This window comes from Coenobita brevimanus, chromosome 98 (genome assembly GCF_032717465.1).
Source record: "Coenobita brevimanus isolate Jiangsu-jjx chromosome 98, ASM3271746v2, whole genome shotgun sequence".
NCBI lineage: Eukaryota > Metazoa > Arthropoda > Malacostraca > Decapoda > Coenobitidae > Coenobita > Coenobita brevimanus.
In genome coordinates this window covers 7,852,282-7,873,323 of record NC_137051.1, presented here as the reverse complement: position 1 = coordinate 7,873,323, position 21,042 = coordinate 7,852,282, and the positions used below count along the sequence as shown (strand labels likewise).

At 40.4% G+C, this 21,042-nt stretch overlaps 1 protein-coding gene and 1 pseudogene across 2 annotated transcripts in view; both read right to left on the bottom strand.

Annotated features, from left to right (window-relative positions):
- Positions 1-4,505: 4,505 nt before the first annotated feature.
- Positions 4,506-21,042, bottom strand: part of LOC145414086 (uncharacterized) — a 182,417-nt gene continuing 165,880 nt past the window's right edge. Inside the window, exons 9-12 of one of the 2 annotated variants that reach the window (XM_080283647.1) lie at positions 20,355-20,522; positions 17,927-18,243; positions 13,928-14,090; positions 4,506-7,544 (exon numbers count right to left, since the gene is read on the bottom strand). In XM_080283647.1, coding sequence (XP_080139773.1) covers positions 7,360-7,544; positions 13,928-14,090; positions 17,927-18,243; positions 20,355-20,522 — 833 coding nt within the window. In that variant the 3' untranslated portion in view covers positions 4,506-7,359. The remainder of the gene's footprint in view (positions 7,545-13,927; positions 14,091-17,926; positions 18,244-20,354; positions 20,523-21,042) is intronic. The other variant, XM_080283648.1, reaches the window with a different exon arrangement.
- On the bottom strand, positions 12,519-12,637 carry LOC145414348 (5S ribosomal RNA; annotated as a pseudogene).

Sequence of the window (21,042 nt, the reverse complement as noted above, 5' to 3'; positions counted from 1 at the left end):
TATACTGTTGAGTGAAAATGTGAATCATGGTAATGTCATATGCCGAAATATAAATAATACAAATAGAACACCTATATATAACGTATCGTGAAGTGTTTATATTTATCATAAACGGAAATTAAAATATCACTGATGGCATGTGATGGCAATCCGTCCTTCCAGTGACCCTATATTATTTAATTTCTGCTACATTTAGTGCAAATTTGGTTCTTAATACATTGTCTGTTCAGACTGTAAAGTACGCCTAGTGGGTATCTAGACTCATCCAGTTTCTATGTGGGCAGAAATTTAATGTTGAGTAAATACTGGCATTCAACATTTTGCTCGCTTCCTTCACGCATGCGCACCACAAGACAGTCCCGTGTTTAAGTTTTTTCACGAGGGATGTCAAGTTTCCATGAAAAATTTTATTTTATGGCGTGTAATGTCACGGATTCACTCAGAGTAGAAACGAGCTATATTCATAACATTCGTCATTGGTTCATAAGTGACTATGTATAGGCAGTGAGTTTCACTGAGCGATATCTTTGTGTAATTGTCATTGCCACATCTTGCCTCTCTAGCTGTTAACTAAGCTACGCCCATTTCTCATGTCCCTGTACCCGACGTTGGTTACATTACTGTCGTAAATGGACACACTCACAAACACACATAGTTCAGTAATGTGAGTTCCTGACTGTTGTGCGTAGAGAGAGAGACCTTCCCCTGCAGCTTCCTTGCACCATGAGTCATATTCATATGTATCATTGTAGCTTTTTGTAAATAAAGTGTTACAGTGAAGTTTTGTCTTTTTCTGTTGAGAACTAGTGGTTATTTTAATTTTTACATTTCACCAAGTGCCTACCAAATAAATACCTTAAGGTCATCTTATCATCAATATCTCACACACATTGCCCCCTCTTGGCAAGTCCCTAATGGTATGGTCATGTGAGAACTGTCTCCAGGCCACCTGTCCACACACATATGTTTGTAAGATCTTCCACTGACTGAGTCAGTAGCTTGTGCACATACCAGTCCTCTCGACCTGGATGCAATCTCACTGGGGGTAGATATTTAAGTAGTATTTACTCGTCATGTGTTTTCACGTTTGCATGCATATATATATATATATATATATATATATATATATATATATATATATATATATATATATAATTATATATTATATATCTATATCGATATCTATAAATATATCTATATCTATCTATATATATAGATAGATATATAGATAGATAGATAGAGAGTGAATACTGAACTTGACTCCGTGTGAATCTTGTGGATCACTTGGAGGCGATGTCTTGGCTTGTGTACCTTTCACAGTCGTCTGTCCTCGGTGAGACCGGGCAAAAAATGACGTGTAAACGATCTTGGTTTTGGGACGGTTCCTCAGCCCGGATGATTTATGATGGTGAATGCCAGTATTTACTCAATATTAAATTTCTGCCCACATAGAGACTGGATGAGTCAAGATACCCACTAGGCGTACTTTACACTCTGAACAAACTATGTAATAAGAATTTAACTTGCACTAAATGTAGCAGAAATTAAATAATGTTGGACCACTGAAATGGCGGATTGCCATCACATACCATCAGTGATATTTTAGTTTCAGTTTATGATAAATATAAACAATTCATGATACGTTATATGTACGTGTTCGATTTGTATTATTTATATTAAGGCATATGACATTACCATGATTCACAATTTCACACAACAGTGTAAATATTTAACAAATAAAACTGTGCTTTTTAAACAGCTCGGGAATGTGTTTACTGCTACAGTGGAGCCATCTGACGGAATACTAGGCTTTTCAGAAGCACCCCATTGGAATTCTGATCTTAGCTTGCTGTTTCAGTTTCGCTGTTGCTTACTTAAGCCAAGAAGTGGGCCATGGCACTATATTTTAGCTGCACAGTGGATCATGGCACTACATTTTCCAAATTCATCGGCTGATTTCAAAAGGCACAGGCGTCGGTGTATTGCATAATCATCAGCGCTGCCCTGTGCCCCTGGTGGTGAACACACAAACTATTCGGAGCTACTCATGAGAAAGCCTCTCCATTTGATAGAGCTCAGTGGGTGGTTTCCAGATGGAAACTGCACTTGCATCGCACAAGGGCATCATGGTGGGCTCCACCTCACCATGTCATCTGGCTATATGATTACCACCCACCATTCTAAATGGCATCCTGGGTTACATGAAACCATTAGGCTTCTCACTCAGCATAGATACCTGAAAATGAAAAGGAGTAATAAAAAGTGATAGGATGGATGGGAGAAACAGGAAGAGATCATGGAGACACAGGAATAAAGGTGAAGGAAAAAGTAGGCAGCTCTGAATCAAGTGAGTAGATGACGGTCATCACCACCTACTGCCACAGAGTGTTGTTAGTATGTTTCTCTGGCCAAGGAGACCCTTCAACTCCAGGCAAGCAACAGTCCCTGCAGGGCCATCCTGTGCAGTGAACTGTTCCTGCAGTAGACAGCGCCTCGCCACAGTGAGGTGCAGGGAAGTGTGTGGAAGTTTTGTTCCTAGATGAATGTTGCATTTGCATCTCTCCAACCAGCTAACAGGGGCACTGTGGTGGACTCTACATCACCCCATTATTTGGTTACATGGTTACCACTTTGTAAATTATTTCCTGGGTTATAGGAAACCATTAAGCTTGTCACTCAGTGTTGAAGAACCTGAAGTAGAAGGAATAATTATATAAAGTGACTGGAAGATAGTGGTAGGTGGTGGCGTTCACCATCCACACACTCGATGTAGTGCTGCTCTCGGATGACTACCACTTCCTTTCTTCCTTCTTTCTTTCTTTCCTCTTCCTTCTGTCTGTGGGTGACTTTACACTGAGTGACAAGCCAAATGGTTTCCTGTACACCAGGAAACCATGTATTATACTGAGTGGTAACCATATAACCAAACTATGGCGATCCTGGTGGTTTAGTGAGTAATTAAGGTGCTCCAGCCGGATTGAGCCTGTGTAGGTTTATATCCAAGAGGTGGTTGGAGTTTATTGCTCACGTAATGCCACTCAGATACGAGTGAGGCTGGTCTCTCACATCTTAAATGTCAGGACCAACTTGCTTAGCCCTGGGCTCCTATGCTCCTTATGGGGCAACACAGGATTAGATGATGTATGTGTATGTATGACTGGAAAAATGGAAGAAATAGTAAAAGAGGAGGGCAGACACAGAAAAAACGATAAAGGTGAAGGAAGAAGTGGATAGCACAACATCTAGTGAGTGCATGATGATCACTGCCTCGAACAGGGTAATGTAAAGAGTACATGTGAGTGAGCGTGAAGGAGGAAGGAGGTATGGTGAGGGAAGAAGTTAGATCATACAGTAAAACTTCAATATAACAGACTTCAATAGACCAGAATTCACCTATATCAGAATTGAAGAGCTATTGGAAAAAATCTGATAAAACCAGAAGCAGTCCATACTGCCTGACCACTTCAGCAATGTTCACCACAATAAGGTAAATAAAAGTTATGTCTATCAGTGTACAGTACAGTATTATTATATATATTATACCATTTGATTACTGTAGTGAATGCATAATACAGTACAGTACTGTAATGGTAGTGCAAACAGTTTAAAACCTTTGGTGCAATCTGGACTAATGTCTGATATATTGAAAAAAGTCCAGGTTAACTGGGGGAAGTCCGGATGTCGCTTTTATCGGAATTTCCCTTTTTTCGGAATGCCTTGGGCCCCAATTAGTTCCTTGTAGTGAGGTTTTACTGTATGTTTAATGAGTGTGTAAGAAAGCAGGATATGGATGTTGAGGAGGCAGGGAATTAAAAAAAAATTGAGCTTGTTGGATAATTTTGTATGAAGGAGTACTTGTCAAGGGTCTGACACTTTGTTTTATTCTTCTTTTTGCTTGATAGTAATGAGATTGACTCAGTCAGGTAATATAAAGATATATGTGTGGATTATTATGCATTTTAGGTGAAATAAGGATTCTGGGAGCTTAAATAATGAGTAAATGAGTGTGTGGCTGATTAAATTTGGCATGCAGTTGATTAGTTTTCTATTATTTTTTGTTTTTTCATGTTTTTTGGATCCTACCTTACCCCAACTTTCAGTGGTAAAAAAAAAAAGGGGGGGGAGGAGGGGGAAGAGGGGATGATGATAAAGTTGAAATACAGGTGGTGTGGTAGGAGGGGGCACCCACCATTCACCCACCATCCACTGTTCACTGTAGAGTTACCTTCAGGTCACTTAGTACTGAGTGACATGCCAAGTGACATCTTGTAACCCTGGAAATCTTACTGTACTATATTTGGTGGTAACCATATAACCATTAACCAGAAGCCTGACAGTCTACTGAGTTAAGGCACTGCAAGTGTGACCCATATGGGCTGAAATATGATGTGTGAACAATGTTGTTCATACCCTCATGACGTCACTCTTACTATAAATGCCTGGAGTGACTAGCCTAGCCTAGGACCTTTACAATGATGGGACAACAGAGGATTACATCATGGATGATTACATTTTGCTTCTCTAGGGCTTACTGAAGATGACATATTTATATAGTGAACCTTTTGAGAAATGGCCATACCATGTCACATTCCTCAAAATACTTTTTCTGTCTAACCTTTGGTTCTCTGGACAGTGAAGTAACCAGTCATTTTGATATGCATAAGGAGTATAAACTATGGCTGGTGAAAATTAAACATTAGTGTGGTGTGCTTCACCTTTACTATCAAGAGTACTGTTATCATGATGCCTGCTGTACATAGGATTGGACAAGTCTTTATCAATGGCAGCAAGGCCCAAATTCCTGGCATGTCGTAAAAAAATTTTTATTGGCCTACTCCACCCCTGGCAAGGTTAGAGGCATCTTAATATAAGATAATGTTGCCTGATCATGGAAGTTGCACCATAAGCAGGACTGAGGCCACAGGACCCACTCCTATGAGCACCTTTGTCCTGCAACCCCTTGCCATACCACCCTTACCATCACCCTCATTCTGGAAACCCATTCCTTGATGCTTATAAAGTACAGTATTCACTTCCTAACTTCTTTTAGTGTGCCTAAAAACTGGTCATGCATTAAATAAACCAACAGCATTTGTGTTCTTTACATTCACTCATGAGTTTTACACTTTCCTGTTAATGATTTATTACTCAATATTTGCTTGTCAAGAAGTGAAAATCCTTGAGGCCAAGCTTACATAGTGAGGCAAAGTGTTGACATGGCAGGGGGGCAGGCTAGGGGTGCAGGTGTGGTGCCATAAAACTTGCCATCGGTTACACTATTGGCTGGTGTGGAACAGAGTCACGAGGGGGGAAGGAGACGTAAAAGAACTCTATATAGTCCAGTTCTCACAATGAAATGATAAACCTACAAATTAATAGTGCAGTATCCTAAAAATTGAGTAAAAATAAATTATATTCAGTAATTGATGCATACATATGACATCTTACAAACATGGCTAAATATACAGAAGACACGGAGCCTAGTAGCCTCAAAGTAAATGGGATGTAACTGTTGCAGCCCGAATTTGTCCGAGATGCAATGGAGGGAAGAAAGGGTTATGAGGAGACATATGCCAAGTTTTTTCAAAGAACGCAATAACAAAATGAGTGTGGGGACTTGGCAAGCCTTAATTACCCAGTGGGTTTTATTCTCACTTAAAACATCTTGGCAAGTGTGAACAAACCCAACTGACAAACTTTGATCTCCATGTTTTATTCACTGCTTATAAAGGAGTAAAGGGTGGAAGCAAAGGGACAAGGGAACACTGGTGATTTATGGGGAAAGGGAAGGGGAGGGGGTTGTACTTGGTAAGACAGTCAGTTGGACAAGGATCTACTGACTTCTAGGGAGGGCTTTTAGTATACAACTGTAATGATGGACAAAATATTGCAATCAGGCTACAAGGCTACTCGTACAATATATAATGTCAGCCCTGTCTTTTATGCACATTCACAGTCGAGATATTATGATACCGCACCTTTAGTACAGCGTAAGTCATGGTTCAATAATATTCAGCTGATATTCTAGCCCTTAGAACTCTCCCAAAATTTTCACATAAAATGTTATGAAGTAGAAGTTGTTTTACTAAGGAAAGATTCTTCTATCAGTCAAGAACTTGCTTGAGACCTTGAACTTAATTGGCTCTACACTTTTTAAGCAACTAAACTAGTGTAACAGTGAAATATACATAATGATTCCATGAAAAAAATTAGGTATGGGAGGAGCAATAATGTCTGTGTTTAGTCCTAAGAGTCACTACCAACAATTTTGTGAGTTAAAGTCAGCATTCCATTATTCATGGCTGATGGGAAACCAACTTCACTGAGTGGTGCAGTATTTACATAACTATCAAAATGATAATGCTTAGAGGGAAAGAAAAAAAAAATACCATCCTGTAGTATCACAGTGCTGTGACTTCCAAGCAGTTTTGAAAAAACCAACATGGAGAACTGAAGTTTTTGGAAGTGTCAAAGTCTTTAATTATGTCATTTCCCAAACAATCTTCAATTCTTCCGACAGGTTATTTTCTTGCTTAAAAGAACCATCCTGTCTTAGTCGGTGGTGCTGTTGCTACTCCTTTCTTAGGGTCTTGATTACTTTACAGTTTGAGCAGTTGTATTGGGATTTTGACTCCACCTTGTGTCCCCCCTCTCAGTGATATATACGATTATCATGGACATCGAGAGGATAACTGTCTCTCCTTCATTATGTACACCCATGTCGGAACCACTGAATCACCATCAACATCATAAGACACTTGCACTGAGAGATTACTGGTTCCTCCATTGCAGTCTCTCATTTTAAGAAATTCTCAAAGCTGAGCGAACCCAAATATAAATCCATCGTTTTATGTACCAAGAGTCAAAAGCACTTCTGGTCAAAATGTGGGAACCTTGGTATGTACACTCTCCTTCCTTGGCCCTCTCCTCATGCACTTGTTCTCAGCACTCTACAAAACTGATCTCAGTGAGTGGATCTCAAACTCCAATGACTGCCACTCATTTTAAGACATCTTTGGTATTTGCCTGGTTTTTCCTTACCATCACAGGCATGAGTGAATGAGTGAGAGGCTGGTATGAGAAAGTTTCCTGCCTTAAGGTAAGGAGATGCTAGGAGTAGGCTAGGGCCTTCATTTAAATACTTTTTATATTCAAACAGGAAGAACTTGAATTATCAAAGTCACTTAAGAAGAACATGTAAAGGATTATATAAGCATCAAATGTTTTTCTCTTTTACTCTTTCCATGATTACTAACCCACTTCTGACATCTCCCCATTATTCACATCGAACAATTAATCGGACAGACAGACTCTAGCCGAGGCAGAGGGCCGAGGGAAGAGGGTCGGCCCATCCCGCGTTCATGAGGAGAGCCAGGGGTGTTTGAGGCAGTCCCCAGCAGTAGCTCTCTCAGATGCATCAAAGGCCAGCATGGGGGTAAGGAAATCACTGAATGCTCGGGCTTCCTCTTCTGGCCACTCGTACTTCTCAGTGAGCACCTCAAACATTCCCCATGGACGTAGCTTGGTGATATGCTTCAAATCGCCTTTTAAAACAAAAGAAAGACATTCAGAGTAATGGAAAGTTGGAATAATTAGTGCTAATTATACAAATAAATTATTAATTTGTGAAAGAAAATGCTACCATATTATTAATAATATATACTATGTATACAGTAAACTCTCGATATAACGAACCCTTTTATAGTGAACTTCAGATATAACGACCTACCATTTCCAGAGCAAACTTCCACCGGATATAATGACCGTTGGTTGCTATATCCGGCGGAAGTTCACTCCCTGGCATTGTAAGTGTACTGTAACAGTACTACATAACATTCTAGGCATTGTATTTATATGTAACACTTCATACAGGATGGTATTTACTGTACATATACTGTATAACTACATAAACCACTGAATTCTCCATGTGAAACTTCATAGAGTAAGCTGCGGTTGCGCACGGAGGACCGAACGACTCCATGGATATAGCGACCTTGGGTCAGCAATCCCTCAGTTAATAACAACCATCGGATACAGCGAACTTTCGGATATAACAATATAACAACCCACCCCTCCCCCCAATTAGTTCATTATATTATATATATATATATATATATATATATATATATATATATATACTGTATATATATATATATTATATATATATATGTATACGCACACACACCTAAACCCCAACCATCCATCCATCATCCAATCCTACATTGCCCCATGAGGAGCGTAGGAGCCCGGGGCTAGGCAGTTGGTCCCGACATTTAAGATGATAGTGACCAGCCTCACTCATCCCTGAGTGGCATTACATGAGCAATCAACCCCAACCACCCCATGGATATAAACCTTCACCGGCTCAATCCGATTGGAGTGCAATAATTACCCACTAAACCAATAAACTCAACCACCCCTTGGATATAAACCTAAACAGGCTCAATCCGATTAGAGCGCCTTAATTACCCACTACACCACCAGGCGTCAATTTGATCATATTGTTACCACCCAGCATAATAAATGGTTTTCTGGTGTACAAGAAACATTTAGCTTGTCATTCAGTGTTAAGTCACTCATAGGCAGAAGGATGAGGAAAGAACGAAGGAAAGAAAGACGGAAGAGGAAGGAAGGGAGGAAAGTATTTATTTATTATATATATATATATATATATATATATATATATATATATATGTGTGTGTGTGTGTATACAGTAATCCCTCGAAGATCTGACGTAATAGAACCCAAGCAACATCCGGGACTTTGTCTTGTCCGGGACTTGGGAAAAACACCCCTGGACAGATAGACCCCAACCCAACCTAACATTGAAAGCCACCTAAATAACTCCCTACCGGACACGCATAACACCTATTTAAGACCCTAATCACACAAATAAGGGACAAAAACCATAAAATAAAAGAAAGGGAACCAGAGAATGAGAAATTAGATGTGAGTAAGGAAAATATTTAGCAGTGAACAGGGTACTTATGACCAGCCTGTGGCCATCGTGAAGATTAACACCGCCTCCTCTATGGCTCTGACAGTGGTGAAGGTGCACTTGAAACGCATACAGTAATCCAGTGTTGCGCTGCACTTAATCTTTTGCACTGTGAATTATAACTGTTTAACACTGCACATTCTGTTCTTACTTGCACCATGCCAGTTGCAACACGCCAGTGTTGCATTCTGCAATTAATCCTTTGCACTCTGAATTTTAATTTCTTAACACTGCACAACACTGTAAATTCCCATGTGGTGTGGTGGTGAGGTATTGTAGTTTATTCACTGTTTATTCACAAAAGCGAGCACGTGGGCAGCTATGGTCATGAGCATGCAGTCACAAAGGTAAGTAGGCAAGAAATAGGGAGGATGCAGATGCGCTCTAGCGGACGTCATCTGAACAACACGCCAAAACACAGCTGTTCGTCACCGTGCGGGAAATTTGGAGTAGGGATGAACACATCGGCTTTTTCTTTCCATTCTTAAGTTTTTTTGGCCATTTTTGGCATCCCAGATCCCAAGCCCAAAATATCCAGGACTTGGGGTGTCCGGGTCTTGGGCGTCTGGGTCTTAAAGGGATTACTGTATACAGTAATCCCTCATTTATCTGGACATATTTGAGCCAAAGGCGTGTCCGGATAGTGGCAGCATCCGGATAATGAACACTGTTCCCCTACCACACCCAGACCCTACCTATACCCACCTCCACACTATACCTAACTTATTTGTACAGTACCTATGCTTAATTTGGCAGTGTTTTCCCTTCATTCAGGCATATTTTGACATCAAAACACACATAGGAATATCCAATGTAATGCTAAACACCAAGAAAACCAAGGAAAAAAAATGAAAACCAAAAAACACCCTACGTATACACCACTGCATGTGCAGTACCCCTCCTAATTTTGGCACTGTTTTCATGTCAATCTGCCACATTTAGACATCACAACATACATAAGAATATCCAAAGCAATGCTAAACACCAAGAAAAAAAAAAAAAAAAAAAAAAAAAAAAAAGTGAAAACCAAAAAACACCCTACCTATACACCGCTTTATGTACTGTACAGTACCCCTCCTAATGCTGGCACTGTTTTCGGGTCAATCTGCCACATTTAGACATCAAAACACACATAGGAATATCCAAAGTAATGCTAAACACCAAGAAAACCATGAAAAAAAAAAAAAAAACTGAAAACCAAAAAACACCCGACTTATACATGACCGTATGTACCCTCGAAAAAAAAAAAGTATCAGCACCCTGGGGTCCGGTAAGATGTAAATACTTCATTTCTGGTTCAACTGGTAGTGTTGGCATACCTGTTTAATTCACAAAAATGGTCAAGTTGCCATGTGGTACAGTGTTACTATGATAAATCCAGCTATGTATCTGTAAAATATACGATAACACAAATGAAGGATATAAAGCGACATAAATGTGTCATTTCCTGTAAATCATAGTCCGTGTATCACAATGTCTCACACTGAAAGGGTGCCGATACCTTTTTTTATTGTGAGTACAATACCCCTCCTAATTTTGGCAGTTTTCAGGTCAATCTACCAAATTTAGACATCAAAACACAAACAGGAATATCCAAAGTAATGCGATACACCAAGAAAACCATGAAAAAAAAAAAAAAAAACACTAAAAACCAAAAAACACCCGACCTATACACAACTATGTACAGTACCCCTCCTAATTTGGGCACTGTTTTCAGGTCAATCTGCCATATTTAGACATCAAAACACATTGATTATCCACATTAATGCTAAACATCATGAAAACAATGCATAAACAACAAAAATCCACACATACAAAAAAACTGACAACAGTTTGAAAATCTGTTGTCTGTGATGAGTGATTGCTCCCAGAGCTCAAAAAAAAAAAAAAGAAAAAAAAAATCCACAGCAAAATATGCCACCGTAAGTTAAATATATTGGTATAAATCATATACCATCATCTTCATTGGTGTTTATACTCTAAAATAAGCTAATAAAAACACATATAACACAAGTAAGAGTACACAATTCAAGCAGGAATAAAGTGTTCAAGAGTAAAACATACCTTAATATAATTTCCCACCATCCTAATTCAAAATTTTGCTGATATCTTCCATGCGTTAAGCATATGTCTAGATGGAAAATTTCATGAGCTTTCTCGTGGTCACCACAGAATTTCCATATGACCAATAGTAGTCAGATAAATCACAAAAAAAAAAATTTGAATACTCAAGAGTCAATGCTATCACCACGGAAGAGGGTAAAGGCTGAGGGAGTGAGGGGGGAGCTGGGAGGGTATGCAGAAGGGAAGGAGGGGGAGAGGCAAGGCTGTGGGCAGGATTCTCCCCCTTCTGTCAACAGGCGGACGGGCACTTTTGCCGTAAATTTACTCGTGGCTTGTGGTCTGTTAGACGACGAGTGGCCATGTGAAAACACAACTCATCGTGACCAGGGGACTTTCGACTAACGATGTACCAATACCAAAATTTTGACTGATGCTGATACTGATACTGATTTCACAAAACTGGACCAATACCGATACCAGTGCATTGGAGACCAATCTATTAGGCTGTTGTCCATACTCGTGCGACTTTCTTTTTTTCCAGTTTTGTCATTAAACTAGGTCACTTGGACACTTGGGTAAAATAAAAAATTATGGTTTTAATACAACACCTTGTACTGTGCATTCAAATTTAAATAATGAATTTATTTCAAAAACTTGGGTGCTTTTTTGAGTGACATTAATATGCCTCTTAACATTCCTTTTAAGAATCGGTAGTATCAGCACAAAATCAGCCGATACTGATTCCAACACCAATACTGTACTCTAAAAATGGGCCAATACCACCGATACCGATACATCGGTACACCTCTACTTTCAATCTTCGATAGAGAGGCGGATGGCTGCTGTCGCCGAACATGTACTCATGGCTTGTGGTCTGTGTTCAAGAGGTGGCGTTTGGGAAAGACTTAGCCCCCTTGGCTGTGCGATATTAGACATTCAGTGGGGAATGTGCACGGACGTTTTGACACTGCTTGCAGGTTACAGTCACATTACTCAGATGCTAGAGGTTCGCTGGGAGTGATAGGATGAGAGCACGATTTTGACCATTCAGTACTGGGTCAGATGGACATTTTAGCTCTGGTTGACGGTTACAGACTACTTCCCACTCACAGCTTGAGCCCAGCAGTCATGATACCGAATATTTAGACATGTTGGCCGGCCAGCCGAAGTTCTTAGGCACTTTTACATCTGGATAATAGCAAGTAAATTCGGATAATAATTTAATCGAGCAAAGGCCCAACATCTGGATACTGAACATCCAAATAATTGAGGGATCACTGTATCTTATATCAGTCATATATATCAACCCACACACTCAGGTATGTACCAAGACCCAGAATTCATTCATCATTCATTGCCAGATGCCATGTATCCCAAACGGGGTGACCAAGGGCTTAGAGTTAATTGTTTTACAGGGAGGGGCACTAATCCTCCACCAACCCCACTCACGTAGGGATGCCAACAGCATCTGGTGTTCCTAGGCGGTCACCCATCCAAGTACTAACCAGACCCAACGTTGCTTAACTTCGCTGATCGGACGGGAAGAGGTGTACTCAACGTGGAATTGCTTTTCTCAAAAAATCCATTAAGGCACCAGGGTTTGTGCCTAACAGGGACCGTGAATAGTGCCACCAAAGTTAGGGCACTGATCTTATGGGTAATAAGCTAATAGGGACTGGGCCCGTAAAAAAAACTCACCCCCTTGTGTATTTCCTACACAAGTTACCTATAGTTGTGTACTTCCTAAAGATACCTGAAATGTTGCTTTTAACACATTAAATCATAAAGTAACATTAAATTAACAACTGTGGCTCCCTGTGGTAGAACACGTGCTTGACTTTGGCCCTGCCTTTGAACCTCTGTAGCCAACCCTGTGAAACAGTGAACTCAGGGGGTGAGACAATGTTATGTTTCTTTGCAATTGCATCATAAAATAGGTGGGCCTTGTCTTGAATTTCGGGCTCTGACATATTAACGCCTTCCTGGGTCCTATTCAACCACTGTAACAAGTAATCTTAAACCACTAGCATAACTGGGCTGTACTCAGTCACTGTTTTCACTCATTTACCTCCGGCACCTGGTTCAAAATACTGTACTTCTTCGAATGGGCTAGACTGGCTTAAGTTCACTCAGCTGTTGAACCTGACACATTGTACATTTTGCATATTTCAGAGTTTCGAGGACCTTTCCCCATTCCCATGACAATTTTATTTTTTAACTTGTCATCATACAGTACTTTCATTTTTTCATCCCCATGCGGTAGTCAAGCTTGGCCTTCCCTTTACCATCTGCTGTTCCAGGTTCACGCCCTAGACCATTTCCACTATCAACTGGTCCACCTCTGGCTCCACTTGAAGCACAAAATGACATATTTCTGTCAATTACTGATCAAGGACGTGAGAGTGTAACACTCAACTTGCAGACACACTGAACATGTACAGGAAACGCCAAAACCGAGTGTTGGCGCTGGTGTCACCGTGGTGAGAATTTGAAACTTGTGGTGCCAGAGGGCACTAAAGTTAATTTTTTTGATCGTGAATGTGCAATCACAGGAATACTGTATTTGAAGGTTGGCACCAAAGTGCGGTTTTACAAATCTGGATGTCGCGAAAGCTGGTGCCTTACTGTATTCATATCATCCGAAATTAGACATTCCTCATCTCAAACAGCAAATAATCAGTATATACTGTATATATGCAAGTTCTTGTTTTATTATTATTATTTATTTATTTTTTTTGTAAACATATCATAGTGCAGTAAGTGCCTATAATGGAGATTTTTTTTTTCACCCCAACATAAAAAAAATCCTATTAGAGATCTGCATCCTTTCAGAGCACAATATGAAATGAGTCCTTGTACTCTTACCTTTCTTATCAAAGAATTCTTTTGAGTATTTCCCAGACTGAGCTATATGGCGTGGTATCTTGCCAAGGAGCTCAATGATGTGAGCCAAATGATCCTCATCCCGTGAGTAGTCCGTTCCACTGTGAGGTTCGAAAAGGTAGTCTCCCGTTGCCAGCTCAAAAGCCTGGAAAAAAAAAAAATACAGTAAATAAAGCAGTTAAACTCACTACTTCATCAGCAAAACTGCAATGGTTTTATAGATGAGTACATAAGTAAATAAATCAGTAAACAGAACTGGTGTTTGGCCCTTGGCCTTTATTGATGCTGCTACTGTGAGCAGGGCACTGGCCAGGATGCAGCTGGGGAAGGTGGCGAATGTGTCTGGGTTGGCTGCTGAAATGTTGAAGGCTTCAGGAGAGAGAGGAATGGGTTTAGCTACTGATTTGAAAATTCAGTTATACACTATATGAGTGTGTTATCCTAGATGACTGGCTGAAGTGTGTGACTAAATACAGGCATACCCTGGTTTAACAATGCAATTGGTTGAGTAAAAACCCATCACTAGGCGGGGTATCGTATCTCGGGGTATTTTTAACACATAAAGTATAGGGATGCGTCTGAGCCTTGGGTTTCCCCCCAACCAAGTCCTAAACCCAGCCAAATGAGTATAAAAACAAGTTACTAGCTAACCTAAACCCCCAAATAGGTTTAAAACAAGCTAAACTAAACCTAAATGCAGTTTATAGCTCACCTGTGTCATCCTTGAACATGCTTGGGGTTTCATTCACTGGGGACTTATCTTGGAATGATCATATTGCATCTCTTGTAAAATCTGCTTCCAAGAGATTAGGTGTGCTAAGCAAACTCCATGCCTTCTTTACCCCTGCACAGTTGTTGACTTTATACACGGGTTTTATTCACCCCTGTTTAGAGTACAACTCTCATGTGTGGGGAGGCTCCCCACATACAGCTCTTCTCAATAGGGTGGAGTCAAAGGCTTTCTGTCTCATCAACTCTCCTCCTCTTTCTGGCTCCCTTCAACCTCTGTCTCTTCGCCGCACTGCTGCCTCTTTCTCTCTTTTCTATCGCTACTTCAATGGTCACTGCTCCTCTGAAATATCTGCTTGCATCCCTCCACCTCTAAGATGAGTGCATAGCACCTGTCTAGCAGCAAACTCTCATTCATTTTCTGTCCAACTCTCTAATGCAAGAGTTAACCGTTACTCCCAGTCCTTCAATTATGCAACAGGTCACCTCTGGAACTGTCTCCCTCTGTCTGTATTTCCTACTTCCTATGATCTCCAGTCTTTCAAACGCAGTGTGTCCAGGCATCTCGAAATGAACGGATCTTGAATTTGGCTCTCTTTTGTATTATTTTTGTTTTTTCCTTGGAAGGAACTGTTATTGTCGGCTCAGCCTTTGGTTCCTTCTTCCTCACATTGAAAAAATAAAATAAAATAAAATCTGAAAACCATCAAATAAAAGTCTTGGAAAAAATCAAACTTAGTAAACTGTACCTCAAAATGACAATGTTCACCCCACCTATGACTTAAACACATTAATCTAAGTCTAAAAACAATCTAAAAACAATAAACTTATGTCATGATAATTCTTGCACTCACTTCGCTCACCTTTATTTTTGTGCAGGGGTACAATCACAGCCTTTTTCCACTCTGCTGGGACAGTTTCACTCATCCATGCCTTCGTGCATATCTCCACCATGCATTTCATTCCACTCTCTCCACTACACTTAATCATCTCTGCATACACCTCATCAACCCCAGCTGCTTTCCCATTTTTCAGCAGCTTCACAATGTTGTTCACCTGTGTGTGTGTGTCACATTTCCGGGCAGTGCATTCCTCCTCTGCACCCCCCCAAAACCAATCATGTTTACAGTGGCTCTACTCTTTCTATTCCCATTCATCAGGCTTTCAAAATATTCTTTCCATCTAGTCCTAGCTCCATCCTCATGGGTTAATAATCTACCACTTACATTCTTCACACTTTCACATTTCTTTCCGTTGTCACTTCTACATTTCCGCACCTCTTTCCAGAATAACTTCCAATTGCAGAGTAATGTGCATTAATTTTTCTTCCTAGATCATCATTTGCCTCCTACTTTTTCCTCTTCACCAGTCTCTTCATATGCTTCTTGCTCTCAATGTATTCAGTTCTTACTTCAATTGAACCCCTGTCCTGTAAACACTCTAGAAAGGTATGGCATGGTGGGATGAAGAGGTTAAGAATGCAATGGAGGAAAAGAGGATGAATATATATAAACTGATATAATGCATGAAAAGCCAACTGCAGACATAATTTTAAAAGTATACAACACAAGGAAGTCAAACTCCAAATTCATCAGGCAGACTTAACACACCTTGTACATTACTGATTCACAACACACCTTTGTCCTTGTGAAAAATATTTTCACCATAAGTAATTAGTTCATTCTTAACACTTTCATGACCTTTGGACGCGGATCCGTGTCCAACCTGGAAGTGTCCAACCAACTTTTTGGACGCAGATCTGCATCCACAGAAACAAATATTCACCATTAATCAGGAATTGCGTAGGAATTGCGTCTAGCGTCCTGAAATCTGATCCGTTATTAGCATGACTGAATTTTCTAGTTGGCCGACACTTTACCATTTTTATTCAACGGAAAACTGAAAAGCGTGACCAAAAAATGCTTAGGCAAAAAAGTCATACCTGTATAAACATTCATACCTGTATATACATTCTTATGCGCTCTTTCAACTTATACTCGTCATAGCTACTGTATTTTACTTAACACAATATCACTTTCTTTTTTCTTTCAACTTATTCTACAAAGTCTCAGCACTCTAATGGTATAAAAACAAATCCGTTAATCCACATATTTTGGGATGAAAAAATGATGGGAATTGAAAAAACTCCAGTGCACGGATTTGCTATAAACATTTTTATGCGCTCTTTCACCTTATACTTGTCATAACTATTTGTCTTTATGCAATATCATTTTCTTTTTTCTTTCACATTATTCTACAAAGTTTCAGCTTTCAAACAGTATAAAAACAAATCCGCTACTCTTTCAGGATGAAAAAATGATCGGAAAAGAAAAAATTCGAATGCATGGCAGGGAGGGAGAGCAGGAGGGGGGGGGGAAGCAAGAGGGTTCTGCTGGCTGCAAGGGGGGTCAGACCACAAAAGTGTTAAGTGGATAATATGAACTGCTCCACAAATTTTCATTAAGATTCTCCTCTTATTAATACAGGGGACACATCCATCCATCATCCAATCCTTCGTCCTATTAGGATGCAATAAAGGGTTAGAGGCCCTGGGCTAGGACACTCAGTACAGACACTGATGGTGTGATTTTTTTTTTTTTTTTTTTTTTTTTTTTTTTTAATGTCTCCAACTCTGGATATAGGCTTCACAGCCTGTTACCATGGCCAAGTAGTCCTCCTACATTCACACAACTCCTATACAGCATTACCAGAGTCATGCACCACAACCACACCTCTGATTTGGACCCTTATGAGTAGCATCCAGTTGGAACATCAGGTCACATCCACTTGGAGCATCAGACCTCCAACTGTAGCACCTTAATTTACTAGACCACCGGGCATCTCTTTCCTGACTAACCTATATGGTTATCAAATATTATATATTGTTCTCTAGTTTACAGGAAAGCAGCTAGTTTGTTACTCAGCACAGAGCCACCCAAAAAGTTGTGTTACATCAAGTGTATGGATGATGGGTAACTCCTAAATTACAAACAGACACACTAGATCAAAACATCTTTGGTCACAGTGGTAACAAACTCATTCTGCAAAACCCTGATTATAGTACAGTACTGTGAATGGATGATGGGTAACCCCTAAATTACAAACAGACACACTAGATCAAAACATCTTTGGTCACAGTGGTAACAAACTCATTCTGCAAAACCCTGATTACAGTACAGTACTTGTATATGGAAAAGCATAACTCTTAAGTTACTGGCCACAGTACCTTTCTTCATAGCATCAAGAACTCACCATACATGCAGTACTCCATATATCTGCTGGTGCCCCATAGCCAGCCCCTAACAGCACTTCCAAACACCTATACTGCCGAGTCTGGATGTCCTCAGTGAAGTGATGGTCCACCCAGCATGCATTACCAAGATCCGCAATTTTTACTCTCATATCGCAAACTTCATGGACTGGATCAGGGACATGGTCAATAGATTTGTGGTCTGGACAAGAGGCTACCCGACGCATTCCAACTCCCCCACCACCACTGTTGGTGTTGCTGCTGCCACCACCACCACCTGTATTGTAGTTGCTATAGTTGGCCCCTATCTCGTCAGCATCTGGGGGGGGGGGTACTGTCTGAGTAAAGATAATGGTGTTAAATCTAAGATGACAGTTAAGATGCAAACTTTGAATAATAAGACTGAAAGCCCTATATTGTTGAGCATTACTCATATACATTTATGGTATTAAAGCAATGAAAGTTTATCCCCTTCTATTTAAAAAATTACCCAGTTATCCAGATTTCTGATTATTAAGTTATAAACATACTTTAGCAGCTAAGGTAATGCACCAAATGTACTTTGTTATATTAGAACGAATGAAATACACTCTAATTAAAGTAATACATTGTCATGTACAGTCACGCGTACTAATTTCTGCACAGGGGTTACCCCTTTCTTCCCCCCTCTACCCTGGACAGAGGGAAGGGGGGAATAGTGAACAAGTCTACCCCGCCTTCTGCCCCCAACTCCCCCACCCTCCACCTCCAGCTGCCAGTTACTGATTAGACGCAAATTTTCTCATGTCCTGTAAACATGACTAAACTGACGACGCACACGCTTTCAACGGCCAAGATTTGGACTATATTTTTAGAATAAATTATTACCGTATTGAACTGCATTCTCAAATTGAAAATATTCACCATCATTGTAATCCAGTGTCGTCCGCTGCACAATTCTGGGTTCCAGTGCTTACCTTTTCACTTCCCCCAGCTGTCTCTTACTTTTTAAATTTATATAACTTTCTCTTTGCTTCTCTCCCCCTTCTCTCTCGTTCTTTGTCGTAAGTCTTCCCCGCCTCTCACCCCTCCTCTCCCCCCACCTTAGGCCTGATCAGCAGTCAGTTATACCGTCACCGCTCCTTCGTATATCGTGTGCAGGCAAAATTTATCACACACACTTAGGTCAGATGTATGGAAAGCTAATTTTTTTTTTATATATATATAATTGTATTTCTCATTATGTACCAAGTTCAAATAGAGAACACCAGACCAATATTTGTAATTTTTAATAGAGTGACCGTTCCACTTCACATAGCTGGGTAGCTGGGCTTATAAACTGCACACACACACACACACACACACACACCAATGAGGAGTTTGACTGGGACGGGGAAGGTTTGGAGCCAGCAGATCCAGTTGTTAGAATGACTATATTTGTAGTCGCCACGCTGTCAGTGCAAAATTTAAGGTTGTGTGTGTGTGTGTGTGTGTGTGTGTCCAGTTTATAAGCCCAGCTACCCAGCTACGTGAAGTGGAACGGTCACTCTAATAAAAATTATGAATATCGGTCTGGTGTTCTCTATTTGAACCTGGCACATAATGAGAAATACAATTATATATAAAAAAAAAATTAGCTTTCCATACATCTGACCTAAGTGTGTGTGATAAATGTTGCCTGCACACGATATACGAAGGAGCGGTGACGGTATAACTGACTGCTGATCAGGCCTAAGGTGGGGGGAGGGGAGGGGTGAGAGGCTGGGAAGACTTAAGACAAAGAACGAGTGAGAAGGGGGAGAGAAGCAAAGAGAAAGTTATATAAATTTAAAAAGAAAGGGTGAGTGGGAAAAGTAAATTCAGAAAGAGAGAGAGACAGCTGGGGGAAATGAAAGGGTAAGCACTGGAACCCAGAATTGTGCAGCGGACGACACTGGATTACAATGATGGTGAATATATTCAATTTGAGAATGCAGTTCAATACGGTAATAATTTATTCTAGAAATATAGTCCAAATCTCGGCCGTTGAAGGCGTGTGCGACGACAGTTTAGTCACGTTTACAGGACATGAGAAAATCTGCGTCTAATCAGTAACTGGCAGCTGGAGGTGGAGGGTGGGGGAGTTGGGGGCAGAAGGCGGGGTAGACTTGTTCGCGATTCCCCCCTTCCCTCTGCCCAGGGTAGAGGGGGGAAGGAAGGGGTAACCCCTGAGCAGAAATTAGTACGCGTGACTGTACATTACCGTATACTACTTAAAAAGAAAAAAAAAAAATCCACATATCTCTGAGGTTAAAACCTACCATATCTAGCATCTCTGAAATTTACCGAGAGCACTGTACAGTAAAATCCAAAGGCTCTGTTACAAAGGTTATTCTGCAACCTGATTTATGCTACAATATTCAATGTCTGGTTTAGGCTACAAGATTTGCTAAATCCAAAGTATGGTAGCACCTTCATCTTCAGGAGGCAGCCTCATATCAGGTGTTATCTCTGACTCTGAACGGCCAAGAGTTGGGCGAGGGGAGTCATGTCCATTCATGAGAGGGTCCAGGGACAGCCCCACAGCCCCCCCGGGACGTACATCTCCCTCACACATCTCAGCCAAGCTCTTGCGGTGTTCTGAGGGATCCAGGTTAGGGCCAAGTTATGTTCAGTCATGCATTATGCACTGTTTGACAGTACTGTAGTCTACAGTGTATGGTTAGAGTTAGCTTTGATGCATATTAGTTATCCAATAATGACATTTTAGTATAGCCAAGAGTACTGTACTCCATAATTTGGTTAGTGTACAATGTCAAGCACCTTTTGTGCCAAACAAATTTTTAAAAAATTGTCTTCTGTAAAAGAGTACCACTATATGAGGCCTTGGGCATAAACAATGGGAAAGTGCCAGAAACAAAAAATGTAAAACTTCTGCAAAGACCAACTAATTAAGACAGCAATGTCATTTTCCTACTAATACATAGCCAACAAATTCACAAACATGATATTCATATGTGGAACGTCTGGCAAAACCTATTATACTACATCATCCTAACACTGACAAACAATAGCTCAACCATTATTACTGTTACTATTGTTTCCCACAAACAGAAAGGGTGAGGCAGAATTCAGATATCAAGAAAGCACAAAAGTAGGA